Here is a 15,392-nt window from a genome sequence, read left to right as displayed (position 1 = left end):
TGCTATCATCTGATTCAGGAAACTAAAAGCAGGAGCACAAAACTACAGCATGAACTACAGTTGAAGCAAAAGAGATGGATCTTTTTGTCGGATTTAGGACTATTTATGACTAGTGCCCATTATCTGTCAAAATAAATTACTGCATTTGCATAAATAACTCTGGTATACAACATACATTTGTGCACTTCATCACTAAATAAGTAATCCTACACGAAGTATATAACGATTATAGTGCAACTAGTTTCACATGAGTTCCCTTATGATCTCTCTTTCTCACTAGGAAACAACAAATCACAAAAAAGTACAGGGCCTCTCACTCATCTCAGCATCTTCTATATCCGCCAAACCTCGACAACAAATGAAGATATTGGCCCTTCTTTGTCATGTACTTAATGACATTATTAGCTTCAGAATCCTTTCCAGCATTTCGCAATCTACACACTAAAGTGCTATACACCGAGAAGTTTGGTGTGCATCCATGCAAGTCCATGTCCTTCAGCATATAACAAGCTTTATCAAATTCCCCTACTATGCAAAGCCCACGTATCATTGAGTTGTACGTGTACACATTCGGAAGCTTCCCTCTCACCAGCATATCATCAAACAAGTTCTGAGCCTCCTCAAATTCTGCCGCTGCCACGTAGCCTGTGATCATAACAGTGTAGCAGACAGTATCTGGTTCACACCCTTTCTTCACCATCTCGTCAAAGAAATACTTGCAGGCTTCTAAGTTGCCAGCACGGCTAAGGCCATCTATCAAGTTGGTGAAATGGAGCACACTGGGTACACAGCCAACATCACTCATGTAGTTGAGCAAATTGAGAGCTGCGAGGGGTTTGTCTCCTTTACCAAGCACATGAAGCAAGAGGTTGTAAGTATGAAGGTCAGGCGTAAGCCCATTTTTCCCCATCTCATCAAGCAATCTATGGAACTGATCAAGCTTCCCGAGCAAATACTTTGCACGCATGACCACGTTGTACGTCAACACATCAGGCGTGTACCCGTCCGTGAGCATTTTCTGGTGAACCCATTCGATCAGGGAGTACTGCTTTATCATCAGGAGCGTGTGCAGTATCGCATTGAACGAAGTCCTGAACGGGCGGTAGTTGAAGCTGCTTGACTTGACGAACCTTTCCACCAGCCTCCGCCGCAACCCGGCCTGCCCGCACGTGCATATCAAGAGGTGGAACGTGCGCGCAGAGACCGGGAGACCCTTCTCCGTCATCTCCTCGAGCAGCCCCCACATCGCCTTGACCTCGCCGCACTGGGCGAAGACCTTGAGGACGCGGTTGTACATGCTCGTGCTGTGGCGGTACCCCTCCTGCTGCCCTGCCCACAGAAAGAACTTGTATGCCAGCCTCGGGTACCGCTCGCGGTTGACGCTGTCGACAGAGACGACGAACCTGAACATCACCTCTGTGACCAGCCTGTTTGTCACCCTCAGGTTCATTTCGTCGAGCGCCTGGCGGGCGCTGAACCCTGGCCCGTCCTGTAGAAGAATCCTGAGAATGCTGTCTGCCAGCCTCAGTTCCTCGCGGGGAATCCTCCTGGAACCGGAACCGGAACCGGAGGATAAGTTTTCGGCATCATCGTCGTCGCTCTCCGGCTGGCCGGGAGGGGGCTGGGGCGGCGGAATCCGGAGAAGCAATTCGGGCGAGAGGGTCCCAGCATCAAGGCCACCCTCGCCCGCTGTCTCGTCGATGGAGCCGTCACCCTGCTGCCCAGTGTTGCGCCGCTCGACGCCATTTCTTGAATGGTCGCCGCATAGCCGGCGCGAATGCAAGAACCACCGGGCTGCTCGGAGGGGAGGTGCGCGAGCGCCCGGGATCATAAGGAGGCGCCGCTCAGGAGCTCGCGCGAACGCATCTCCCGCGAGCGACTGCGGGAGAGGTGGCGGGAAGCTTGGGACTGCAGTGGCAGGAAGTACGGCTTTAGCTCGATCTGGTTTGTGTTGGGTGATTGGGGAAGAGGAGGCGGGAGCGGCGGCGTCAAAGAGGAGCAGCAGAGACGCCCAAGGATTTTTTTCAGGGGAAGGAAACGTCGAGGTGTGTTGCTCGTAACAGATTGGGCCACAAGGCCTAAGTTTTAGTCTTTGTCTAAGCCTACTACAGGCCGACGCTGCATGGAATTCCTAGCTCGTGGCCCTCCTTCACCCAAAAAACTTTAAGAAAAAAAGTTTGTATTCCCTCCTACGGTCCTATTCATATTACTTGTCGCAGATTTAGTAAGCAATATGGTTTGGAGATTAGTACAGATGAAAAGTGCCTTTGCCATCGAGTTCAAGGGATCCCTTCATTTTAAAAAAAATAAAATCATAATTACAAGTTTCAGAAAAAATGAAAAATATTTGGGCATAGTCACTGATGTATCCTAAAACATGCAAAATCGACACAAAAATAAATAAAAAATTGGTAAAGTTTGGAGGTTTGAAAACATGCATACTCACATCACACTTTTGACATTTTTTCCTAGCTTGGAATACAAAGTATTTGAACATGATAATTTGCATGTTTGTTGAATACATCATTGACAACATCCAGAAATCTTTTCATTTTTTTCTAAAACTAGTAAATATTATTTTCGATTGTTTTTAAATAACAGGATCACCGGATCCCAGGAGCCAAAAAGTTCCATTCCTAGTAAAAGTGACTATAACTTAGGAGGTTTATCAATTAAAAAAAGTTGTACTGAGTCATAATTCCTAACCCACTCTAGACATAGAATTTGTTTTCGTTCCTTCACAAAATATCATAAAAATAAACATGTTCGATCTTGTAAATAACAGGTTAGATGGTCCCTTGTGGGAGTAGTGAAAACTAGATCAACAAAGCACGAGAAGTTGTGAAAATGTGGAATCAACATTTGGGGGACTTCTCATGAGAACTATGACCATTGTGGGGAGTGGATCTAAGTCGTGACATGTCCTTCATCACTAGCCATCCTGTGTGTTTTTGGGTTCATGTGCAGTGTCGTGTTGCGAATGGTGAAGTTAGAGCTGTGGGGTCGCGGAGTGGCCGTAAAAAATGATGCCACTTGATAGGCTTTACCGGCGCGTGGATTTCATCGGTTCAAGGTCTTCAACTTTCTCCTCGAAGCTCTTCCTCAAAGTGGGAGGTGCCTCTTCCTCGACATTGTGGGTCGACTGTTTGGCATGACCACCCCATTTGTCTAAACCAACTTTGATTTTTTCTGTTCTACAACTCGATTGTCATCATAGTAAATGAATGATTAATAATTAAACACATATACTTAAACTACATCTTGCACAAATAGTCAGAACATATTTGATGAAAAAATACCAAAATGAGCGCAATACCATGCATAAACAACATATTGATATGAGCACACATACCCAAACATATTTGTGACATGATCTTACAACATAGTCAGATTATCAAATGTCACGTCCATTGGGCATGTCGTGCCAACATAGAGTGATGAATGTTGTAGACTCCTTCGTGAACCTGAGGAGGCCAACCTGCTTCTCCTCTGATGCCACCCCTTTTTTTTTCTTTGAAGCTTTCACCGTGGGGGGGGGGGGGGGGGGGGGGGGGGAGGATCCCCACCTGAATATATTGCATCAAGAAATGTTTTGTTGGTTACATAGGGAGAGGTAGTCACGCCACAGGTCGGCGTGTACCTTCATTTCCGCTTTCTTGAAGCGGTGAGACCAAAGTGTGAAGTCTGAGACAATGTTCCTAACTGTCATCTCCACTGGTTGATCAACCGCTCTGAACACTTTGGCATTTCTTGCATCCCAGATCTTCCATAGAATAGTGAGGGCGACAGAGTTCCATATCGAAGCGGGGAGGTGGCGAGGTAGCGGCGTGGACCAGATATCCGAGAATGTATGAGTGTTTGGTGTTATGGACAGCCGCCTCCATATCGCTGCGGAGGCTGGGCAGGAGAAGAACAGGTGTGAGCGGTCCTCGACAGGTGCTTGGCATCTCGGGCATTGTTGCGATGTGATGATGTTTTTGTGCAGCATGTTTGCCCTTGTATTGATCCTATCAAGGTGGAGCAGCCACCCAAACACCTTGATCTTTTTTGGCATGTTGGAGCTCCAAATATGTGAGGCGTCTGGATCTTGGAGCTGGGTTTGAAGTTGCTTGTAGGCTGCTTTGGTGGTGAAAGGCGATCCATCTAGCATCGTTCTGGTGTCCTGTCCATCAGTGAGGTGTACATCCTACAGCAGATTAGAGAGAGAAGCAAGTTGCTGGGACGCTGCATTGGTTAGTCTACACCGAAGGCCAGCAGAAATATCATGTTGCATAATGTCACATACCAATGCATGAGTTTGTGTATGGTGGGAGTATAGGGCAGGGTAGGCTATGGCTAGGGTTTCTGGTAGGAGCCATTTGTCATGCCAAAAAAGTACCGATTTACCATTGTGTACAATGCAAGTAGTGATCTGTAGGAGTGTGTCCAGGTTTTTGGAGATAATTTTGCTAAGGTAGGAGGGGTTTGAGGTAGTGTATGGATTTGGTGACTGGGATAGTATCCATTGTTTCCAAGGTAGATCATGTGAATGCAAGAACTTGAAACAAAATTTCAAAAGAAGGCAAACATTCTGTGCATTTAATTTTTTTGCGCCAAGACCCCCTCGTGTAGTCGGAACACATAACTTGTCCCACGCAACGAGGCATTGAGATCCCGTACATGTTTCTTCAGCAGCCCTTTTTGACTCAATGGAAAACCTCTTCGCCTTGACTAACACCTTGTTCTCAATGTTTCTCTACTTGCATCTCTCTGAATCCCTTGTATCATTTGTCCGTCTTTTCTTCTCTATTGTGACTTGATTGCTCTTTGTTGGACATAATATTTACCCTAGTGCTTTGCCTGCTCTTGCTCCTGTGTGATTTTTTTTTTTGTTTTGGTTGCCGGCCCAACCCCCATCTCTAGTCCATGTGGCTTAACTGGGAGCTTGATCCATTTCCCTTTTTCCTCTTGGATGATGTGTTGGGGTTCTCAAGTGATGTTACAAGTGCTTTCCACTTGTGGGCCTAGTTGATCTTGGTCTACCAATGAACCAACTCAAAGTTCTTGTCTCTATACATCTTGTTGTACAATGTTATTTTCATGGTCGCCTAACAATTAAGATACATGTCAACATGTTGCAATATAGGAGTATAAATAACATAAACACTTCATGCAAGTGTGACTTGACTTGAGAATTCATGTTTTGCACTTGTTCATACGATCACTTGCAAATTTCCAGTTTGGACAATTCTTCCATTCATAAAAATATTGACGAATTCTCTTCCAACACATGCAAGACCCTTTTGTTCCGTCCCTGTACTGGATATTGGCTCACTTCCAGTTGCAATATTCTTAAAACGTAGGCTCACTTCCATTTGCATGATCTTCAAAACTTAGAAACATGAAAACCAACCCTACACGATCTTTGACTCATAGAAAATCAAAGGATTTAATTCTACAATGAATATGAGTGTGAATTGTTAGGAAACATAGATTCCTAAGGATTTCAATCATTTGAATTCACAATCGAATTGAGAATTAAGCTGGTTTTTAGTTTACAATGTTATGAAATCTTAGTTAAGTTAATTTTCAGTTTATGATGCTATGGAAACGCCGTAAAGTTAAAATGTTATGGAATCTTAGAGCATCTCCAGCCGCGTCCCCCAAAGCATCCCCCAAACGGCGCCGGATCGAGCGTTTGGGGAACGTGTTTTGCTCGTGCCGCGTTTGGTGGACGTCGTTCCCCAGCCGCGTCCCCTAAACAAAATTTCAGAAATTTAAAACTTGAGCGAAATCATTCAAAGTTGCTACATATTACATAGATTTGAACGAAATTCGATGAAATTTAAACTAAACCCTAATCTAGAAGTACTTGCGGCGGCCAGAGGCGTCGTAGTACTGGTGGAAGTTGTACATGTCGTTGGCGACGACCTCCTGCTTGACGTGCTCGTCGACGGGATCGTCCTTCACCAGGCCGCTTGGCCCAGCCTCGCCGTCGTCGGTGAGGTCCACGAGCGGCTTGCCGGTGTCCCGGATGGACATGGCGATCGCCCTGTCGAGGTTGCCCCTCGAGGCATCCTCGTCGTTCAGCGACGCCGCGAACGTCGCGTGCAGCCTTGGACAGTCCTCGGGGGGTCGTTGCTGCTCGCGATGAGTCGCTTTTGTCGCTCGCGAACTCCGGCTCCTCCTTCACCTCGCGCTTGGGGACGGTGTAGGGCACGGCCCGGTGCGACGAGGGCGGCGTCGATCGCGCCGACCCTGACGAGAAAGAGTTGGAGGAGGACGAGTACGTCCACCTCGGCTGCCAGCGCGCTGCGGGAGACGGTGGCGGCGAGGACAGCGTCTCCAACCTTGGAGCGCCGTTGTGGATGCCGTCGATGACGTTCTCTAGGGTGCGCCCCGGAACGCCCGAGAAGATGACGCGCCCGTCCTTGTTCCAGATGTTCCGCTGGCCGATGAGGCCGGCGGTGTTGTTCATCTCGATGTCGTGCTACGCCTGGAAGTAGCCGACCCACCAGGCGTCGTTGATGGTGGCCGCCCAGGTTGGATCCGCCCGCTCCTCGGAGGTGAGGCGGCCCGGCGGGCCATGATCGCGTCCCTCCAGCGCTCTGTGCCCGGCGACGGCGGAGGCGGGACGCCTATGCCGTTGACGGCCATCCTCCACTTGTCGCTGCTTGGCAGACGCATGTTCGGCGGGACGGGATATCCCGTGCGGTACATCGCACATGCCTCTGCCACAGTGAGGCTGCCACGGCCGAAGCTGTTCGCCGCGGCGATCTTGCGGGAGGACGACGACATTGGCTACGGAGAGGAGGTTTGGGAGCGGCGAGAGATTGAGATGGGGAAGAAGCAGGGGGCACTCTTAATGTACAGCGGCGGCAGGCGAAGCGGCAGTGGGTCGTTGTACGCAATAAACACCGGCGCGGATGGCCAGACGGCCATGCACGACGAGATGTGTCCCTGCGTCGTACGGAAATCCGGGATGCCATTAACATCTGGGATGCCATTAACGTCGCTTGACAAAAGGTAGACGATGGGTTTTAGGCTACGGACCCGCTAAGGCGTCGGGCTCGCGCCTCCTCGTCTCGCATTTCGTTGTGTCCGGTGTGGCCGGAGTGTCCTATATGTAGGGGGGCATGGCCGAAGTGTCCTATATGTAGGAGGCGGGCTCGATACGCCGGACACCGTATTGAACCACGCAGGACAAAAAGAGGCTTTGATACAAACGGCTGGGAACGTTTTTTCATAGGGGACGCCAGTGGAGATGCTCTTAGTTAAGTTAATTTCACTTTACAATGTTATGGAATCTTGGTTGCAACTTGCAACCCATGTTGCAACAAAAAAAAAAACTGTTAACTACAATCATAGTCGTTTGTGAATTGTAGCAATTCCTATGAAACCAAATCCTCTAGAAATCACTTGAATCAAGGGAGCCCTCATTGTATGAGAGCGGGAGCTACAACGGGGCGTCATTTCGAAGCGAGCAGCACCATGAACAGGGCAAAGAAACCATCCGCTACTTGCTTTCTTTGAACAGAGGGATTTTATTCATTTAGCAACCTTTTACGGAGAGAAATGAGTCACACTGATCACGCAGGAAGTTCAGAACAATTTACAAACAAAAACATGGAAGTGGTGTATAAACAAGTAGAACATGGAACATACATAGTTTACAGACAAACAGAGCGTATCACGACTCGCGAACACTCCTGGAAAACAAGTCCCAAAATACCCAAAAGGAAAATCAGCTAGCCATAGATGGATCCAAGCACCGTAGCCCGCACTGCATGTACACCTGACGAACCAGGCGACTTATTCCGGCGATCCCCACCACTCCGGCATACTGATCACACGCTACACCAGCGGAGGCTTCACAGTTCACAGTTCACAGTCCATTGGTGTTGGTCCTCGGGGCTCCGATCTCCTCCCCGTGAAGCGTCGGCACTTCCGCCGCGACGCCTTCCCCGATGTTCCCCTCTGCACCACCAAGAACAGGAACCCAACGTCAGTGAGCGGCGTGCGGCGAAATGTGCTTGCAGTTAAGCTAAGTGCGACGTCGTGCGCTTACCTGTGGTGGGCTGCACGGTCTCGGAGACGCGGTTCCCGCCGGTGAGCGACGTCACGGCTTCGCGCGCCCTGGTCACCGCCTGCGCCGGGACCTCGCGCGCCTTGGAAACGGTGCTGCCGACACCCTCCTTGCGCTGCTGCACGGCGCCGGTGATCGCCTCGCTCAGCGACCGCTCCTCGTCGCCCGGGCGCAGATACTCGGCGATATACGCCGTCACGCCAGACACGCCCTTGTCCTGCCCGTTCCCCGGCCCGCCGGCGCCGGGGGTGACTGTCCGCGCGGTCGAGCCGTCCTGCGCGCCTACGCCAGGAGTAGCGGTTCCGGCCGAACTCGGCATCACCTGCTGCGCCTTGCCTGCCACGGCCGTGCCCACACCAGCGACCTTCTCGTACACCGTGCTTGCCAGCTGCTTGCCGTACTCCGTGGTGCCCGCCGCCGCGTACTTGATCTTGTCCGTGTACGTCGTCGCGCCGGGCGCGCCCTCTGTCGTCGCGTCCGTTGTTGCGTTCTTCAGCTGCTCTGTGCCGGTGTACGACGCCGGCGTTCCCTCTTTCTGCAGGTCGAGGTCCCTCTTACCGGCGTCCACGGCAGGGGTGCTGGAGTCGTCCCGCGCGTTCCCGCCCGCTCCGAACACTGGGGTGACCTTCCCGTACACCGTACCTGCCATCTGCTTGCCGTACTCCGTGGTGCCCGCCGCCGCGGACTTGATCTTGTCCGTGTACGTCGTCGCGGCAGGCGCGCCCTCCGTCGTCGCGTCCGTGGCCGCGTTCTTCAGCTCATCCGTGCCGGCGTACGAGGCCGGCATCCCCTGGTCGAGGTCCCTCTTTCCGGCGTCCACGGCCATTGGCTCAGCGGTTGTGGAGTCGTCTTGCGCGCTCCCACCCGCGCCGAACCCGGGGGTGACCTGCTGCGCCTTGGTCGCCACGGCCGTGCCGACGCCGGCGACCTTCTCGTACACGGTGCTCGCCAGCTTCTTGCCGTACTCCGTGGTGCCCGCCGCCGTGTTCTTGAGCCTGTCCGTGTAGCTCCCCGTGTACTCTGCGTCCGCGGGCGCGTCGGTCCACTCCTCCCCGGTGCCGTCGGACACCGGCATTGCCTCCGTCTCCTTGATCTGGTCGCGATCCATCTTCTGCACGCCCGCGTGCTTCGGGTCGTCCGACACGGCCAGCGCCTCGAAGTCCCGCACGACGTCCGTCGTGCCGATGTCCTCCCCGCCTCGCGGGGTTGGCGTCTTCGAGTTCGGCGCCATCGGGTCCTCCACGACGGGGCCGCCCAGCTGGTCGCCGAGCCGCACCTCCGTGTCGTCGGTGCGCTCCACCCCCTTCTTCGCCGCCGGGACGCCGAAGTCCCCGAGCCTATCCCCCGTGGCGTCGTTGCGCTTCACCTCCGCGATCCTCTCGGAGTCGTACACTGCAACGGATTGTCACAGGAGACGAGCGAGCCATCAGCACCGAAACAGAACCAACACGCACGCACACATGAGTGACTGATATCTCAAGCTTGTGACTGATATCCCAAGCTTCTATACTTACTGGGTGCGCCGTGCAGCTCGGGGCTGGAATCCATGACGCGCTTGTCCTCGACGTCCTCCTGGTACCCACCCTTCTCCACCTGGTACCCGCCCTTCTCCACCTCGGCCTCCCTCATCGCCGAGTCCTCCTCGTCCATGTCGCTGCTGTTGCTGCCACCGGTGTCATTCTCGTGCTCGTGCTCGTCGCCGTTGCCGTGGCCCTTGCCGGCGATGGTGTTCTTGATCTTCTTCACCTTGTCCTTGACCTTCTTGAGCACCGGCTTGTGCGGCTTCTCGTCGCGGTGCAGCTGCTGCTGTCCGCCCTCCTCCTCGGCTGCACGCGCACACACATTTGCAACCAAGTCAGCAAAGAATTCATAACGGGAAACCAGATTCCGCGTCGCCCTACTCACCGGCGATGTTCTCGGGGACGTGCTTGCGCGTGAACATGGCCGGCGCGTCCATCGTCGGTGCAGCTGGTAAACTGGAAACTCCTTGATCCTTGATCGGTCGCTGACGAAATGGGATTCTTGCTTGCTCGATCGTTAAAGCTGTGTGAGATGGTGAAAGCCTGATTCCGGCGAGGATGGATATAAGCGGAGCAGGCCGGGGAGACGAAGCCAGCTCGACGCATACGTGGGGGTGGGCAGGAGCGGGAGGAGGGACGCGTGGCGCCGCGCCTGCGTGCCGTGACGGGGTTGGGTTTGGGGGGAAGCGACTCGAAGGTCCACCTGTTACTGAGAGGCGGAGGCGATCATGGTTCGGTTGCGCGTTTCCCCGACGAGGTGGAATCGAAGCCGACTAGCCGTGTCATCATGTGGCATCCCCGTTTTGGCTGGGATATGCCGCGTCGGGTTTTGCCTCTTTGGTCGGTGTTTTGAGTAGACCTCAGAAAATCACGTTGTCCAAGTTCAAGCTAGGATAAAACCACCACATTTTCATACTAAATATCGAATTAGATACGACTTTATGTTTTAGGAGAGAAAACTACATATTTTACCAAGAATTATCCAAAAACACTAATCGTTCTTGATAACAAATTGACACGAAAACTGGCAGGTGGGATCCAACTGTCAGTGTTATTTTGTTGATGTGTACTCGGACCCACTTATAAGCTCACATTAAGAAAAAAATGAAAATACCTGCAAAAAGGGGGGAAAAGGGAAATCTGAGAATAAAGGAATAAACCGAAGTCCCACCCACCTGACCGACGCGTCCCACCCGCACTCGGGGCGAGCAACATCGGGCGAGGTGCGGCACGAGCAAGGGATCCCCTCCATGGCCAGGCTCTGGATGGGTGGAGGCGCTCGTCGACAAGCCCGGGGGTTATATGGCGTGCGACGACGACGCTCGGCCCCGAGTCCTAGGGCAAGATAGTGTAGATTTCCCGGCCTTGACTGCCTAAACCTAGGCCTCGTCGGAGAGAGAGGGAATGGCACCAGAGAGAGAGGCTAGATCGAAAACTCACCATAGATAAAGGGCATCTAGACGGAGATGGAGCCCGAGGAAAATGACCAGCTCATGTAGGCATTACCCTTCGGGTGCCCGACATTGCCATACCCGGTGCAGATTATGAAGATGGACCAGCACAAGGACTCAACAAGCTGGACCCACAAGGAATACCAACTTAGATTACAAGAAAGAAGACTCCAATGCGAATCCTACTAGGACTCTTGTAAACCTTAGTTTGACTGATATATAAAGCCAGGCAGGGGCACCCCTGAGGACAGTCATATTCAGAAACATAAAACATAGGGCGACACGCTCAGACAACGCAACCCGCAGATTAGAACTAGACTAGATACAACAACTCCGCCTATGGCGGCCCCCTGTACACATATATTCATATAGTGGATTGCTAGCAGGACATAGCGATCCTCCACCGCGGGGACGTGAACCTGGGTACGTCGTGTCTCCCCTCGCTCCCGGAACTTCCATCGTCATCTTTCTCTAAAACTCAAGCCCCTCATGGTGAGCATTGCCGAGGAACCGCCTCGTCAATTTGCGCCGTCTGTGAGAAGCGCGACGACTGGATTTTTGTCATCTGGACGGGGATCCGTCGAGTTTATCATCAACATCGACTAGGTCGCATCTGGTCAGCTCATCTACGATGGTGCTTCAAATTTCTTCATCAACATCCCAGCGGCAGCCGATGGATATCGACTACATGGAGACGATAACTCTGCCGCGCACGCCGTTGCGGATCCACTGAACAAAATATCAGCCGATGGTGGTTGTTCGTTTCGCCGCGTTGTCAAGCCATGATCAAACCTTGGTGCCACGCCCAACACGATTAAAGGAAGGAAAATTTATATATACATGCGTCGCCTGGAGGCTGGAGGAAAATTTACACTGTAGGAAGGAGGCGGTTGGCACTCTTATTGGACTACTAGTGGGACCAAGTCCATCTTAGCATGACGTGTGGGACCTTCCTGTCAATTCACATTTGGTATTTCATGAGAAAACCTCGCAATATGTGTTGTCCGCAAGTGGTATCAAAATAGGAATTTCCCTGGATAAGTGGTGATTTTGTGCTCGCCACTTCGTAGCGGAAATGTTATGTCTCCCGTTTGTTTTCCTTCTTTTCAATGGATTTTGTTTTCCTCTTTTAAGTGACAAAATGTTGTATGTCCTTATCTTTGGAAAAGAAGTTAACTTTTGATCATAGTTGTATTCGCTTCTTTTATTAAAAAAACAATTTTAAAATGTTAGAAATTTAGGAAAATTAGGTCAGTATATCTCGATATTCTATGTGCGCACGTAATGTTTCGCTGAAAGTTGACATTTTTCTAACATTTTCTAGGACCAATTTTTGTCTTTTTGCACGTGCTACACAAAAAAATCAAGTTTTGCTAAAACAATTGGGAACACGTAGAATGTGAAAATATACATGCGTCATTTTGTTTTGAATTTCTTTTAACACTTTTTAAATATGAACTTTTCAAATAAATACTCTCTCCGTTTATATATAAACTTCTTAACTTTTTCTAGTTACGGATATCCCATAACTAAAACATGTCTATATACCTTTGTATCTACGAAGTTAAGATTTTTTTTTTAGTAAGTAGCTTTTTCCAAGAACATACGAAGCCCAGGTGAAAGCGATAGGCCCATTTGTTTGTCATGCCCGCGGGTGTAGCAAGGGGACCAAGCAATCTTCTAAAAACAAAATCACACAGGCAAAGCCTTGTCAATCGGTACAGATGCTCGCCCATCTGTTGGAACTTGGAACCGCGAAATTTTCTTGTGAATTTAAGGACGTATTCATGCAATCAGCAAGGAGTGTGCCCTGTGCTTCCCTAGAAAGAAAAGGCCAAATGGCAGTAGGAAACATAAACCTTACGTACTAACGTACTCCGCAGTAAACTTATAACCTCAGATAATCTAAGATGATATCTGCAAACATTCGACCGAACATTGCAGTATGTGGTAGTTAGTTTACTGATGGTTTGTCATAAATATAGTCCTCCAGTCCTTCGATTAAACATCTTCTTTCGTGCCTGGTTCCATTTTTTTGTTACTAGTGGGGAATAAACATCTTGATAACACGGATTCAGTCAACTCTTCTTCCGTTACCATTCTTTGATTCAATTTTTTTTGCTTCCATGGAATAAATAACTTATGGTAAACACTACCTATCGTAGTCCGACCGGAGCAAATCATCGGACCCATTCCCTACCGTCCATCTTTGCTTCATCTGATGGCCCACGAATAGCTTGATTCATCACTAAAAAAAGACATTTATTTCCGCACTATGCCAGCCAGGTTACCCCAAATCACGCTGCTAATTAAGGATGGCTTTGGCTTCTTCCCCAAATCGCCTCTCCTGCGATGCGCCGCCGAGATCGCCGCATATGCCAGCTCCACCGCCGAGCTCGGCGCCTATTCCAGATCCACTGCGTCGTGCCCTACCATCCCGTTCCCTGCGCCACTTCTACCTGGATTGATACCCGCGTCGGCCGTCGGCACATGATGCCGTTCCGCCATGTTGAAGCGTGGTCAAGGCCTCCCTGAGTGCCTGCGGCCGGACATTTGATTCAAGGCAGGGAATGGCTTCGTTCCTTGCAGCGGCAGGCTATGTCCTCTACCAGCGCGTCACCAGATCTTCTCCTCCAGGGTGACCACTTCTTTACCAATCTCTAAATATGTCATCCCGTTGTTCCCTTTGTTTACTGAAGTACCATGCAAATTGCTGCTAGGATTAGACTCTTCTGCAATTTTGAAGATTAAGTTTGAAGGCTAGCATTTAGTTAATAGATCGAAAATTCATGCAACCTGATCTTGGAAGCAAACATCCAATTAGTTTCTATATGCTTCCAATGCGCTTCAGTTATGTAGTGATAGCATCATATTTTGTCTTCAACATGCACGCTTCATACTTCTTCTGTATATGCTTCTCATCTACAACTAGAGTGGCACTATGACCCCGCTTCTTGGTCAATGTTATTGTGTGCTTCCATGCTTTCCTAACACCATTACTGACATGCAAGATTTGTCAAATCCACTTTTAGTACATGTAAGTCTATGCTTTCATTCTAGTTTATTATATTTTCAAAATACTAAAGGCCCAAAATCACAGTTTCTACTATTTTTAAGTACAAGCCTGCAAGCATAGCACTTGATCCGCTGATATTAGATCCTAATATGATATTACAAGCTGCTACTGCTAGAGTGTATTTTTTAATTAAATGATTTTTGTTGTTTGACTTAGGATGATGAAAATTCAAATTATTTTTTGGTCACAAATTTCATCACCCAGATATTTGCAGCAGCACGGTAATTTTCGTTTATAAATTTATATGCTTCCACTCCCAAGTGTTGTCATAGAAATTTTAATTGCTACATAGATTCATTGTTTCGAAGATGTGCAGTATGTGCTTAGTTGATTGGCAATACAGTTATGCTTCTAAAGTTTGTATTCCTGCTTCTTATATCTCCTACATATGCTTCTGAAGCATTATATTTTGTATTCCTGCTTCTTATATCTCCTACATATGCTTCTGAAGCATTATACACTAATGAGACAGTGGGTTTACATCCACACAAATTGGCGGTAACAATAGGATCATGAACATATTTTTTTGGTACGTGCTTGTATTGTACATAACCTTTGCTTCATACTCTGCTGAGCATGCTTCTACTTTCTCTAATAAGTTTTCCTTCTATAGCAAACAATCCCCGACATGGATGTCAGGCGTTTAGCGAAGATACGTCATGAAGATGGAACCAGTGGACCAATATGTGTCGCCATGGTCTATGATGAGCTAGCTGGCATGGTGAAGGTTCCAGTGCAACGAACCGCGGCAAACGTGTTGGTATGGTCTGTGATGATGTAGTTGCATTATTTTGCAAGCGGCCTTCAATGGACAGGCGTGGTGCAGTCTCCCCCGTCGACGGCTACAGCATCAAACCGCACCAAACATCAACGCAAGCACATCACTCGATTGTTCAAACAATGTAGATATATACGAAAACTCTATCCCCCTATGTATGAAGCAAGTGACATGAACAATGTAACATATGCATTTTCAATTATAATATTTTTTCATTGAAGCGAACTTTATTTGTTTATAAGAAGCAATGTACAATGACATTGGAATCAAAATATTCTTAATATAGAAGCACACTATATTGATATTTTGTTACTGAAGCAAATGTAATTCCTGTGGAAGAAAATTCTTAGCAGGAAAACAAAATTTTCTTGTGTTTGAAGCAAAATTTAGTTTCATGGGAAGCCAAGTGGAGTAACATTGGAAGCATCATAAGAAAGTAAACTATATGATAGTTTTAACTAACTGAACAGAGATAAATTTTCTTTGGGCTTGTAGCAAGCTT

General features: G+C 49.2%; 2 protein-coding genes and 1 long non-coding RNA gene across 3 annotated transcripts; 1 reads left to right on the top strand and 2 right to left on the bottom strand.

The window, feature by feature from the left end:
• Positions 1-165: 165 nt before the first annotated feature.
• On the bottom strand, positions 166-2,018 carry LOC127305554 (uncharacterized). The gene has a single exon (XM_051336030.2). It carries the CDS (start codon positions 1,829-1,831, stop codon positions 323-325), a length of 1,509 nt encoding a protein of 502 aa, XP_051191990.1. The 5' UTR covers positions 1,832-2,018; the 3' UTR covers positions 166-322.
• A 5,572-nt stretch (positions 2,019-7,590) lies between these two features.
• Positions 7,591-10,130, bottom strand: LOC127305544 (uncharacterized). Its single transcript, XM_051336019.2, has 4 exons — positions 9,971-10,130; positions 9,580-9,891; positions 8,048-9,457; positions 7,591-7,956 (listed from the first exon to the last, which is right to left on the bottom strand). The coding sequence occupies exons 1-4, from the start codon at positions 10,020-10,022 to the stop codon at positions 7,865-7,867; spliced, it is 1,866 nt and encodes a 621-aa protein (XP_051191979.1). The 5' UTR covers positions 10,023-10,130; the 3' UTR covers positions 7,591-7,864.
• Positions 10,131-13,238: 3,108 nt separating this feature from the next.
• LOC127305535 (uncharacterized) lies at positions 13,239-15,110 on the top strand. The gene is made up of 2 exons (XR_007853989.2): positions 13,239-14,641; positions 14,726-15,110. It is a non-coding gene; the product is annotated as an uncharacterized lncRNA (long non-coding RNA).
• Positions 15,111-15,392: the final 282 nt, after the last annotated feature.

Source organism: Lolium perenne, chromosome 1 (genome assembly GCF_019359855.2).
Source record: "Lolium perenne isolate Kyuss_39 chromosome 1, Kyuss_2.0, whole genome shotgun sequence".
NCBI classification, from domain to species: Eukaryota; Viridiplantae; Streptophyta; class Magnoliopsida; order Poales; family Poaceae; genus Lolium; species Lolium perenne.
The sequence above is the reverse complement of the archived record's forward strand: the minus strand, read 5'-3'. Positions and strand labels throughout refer to the sequence as shown.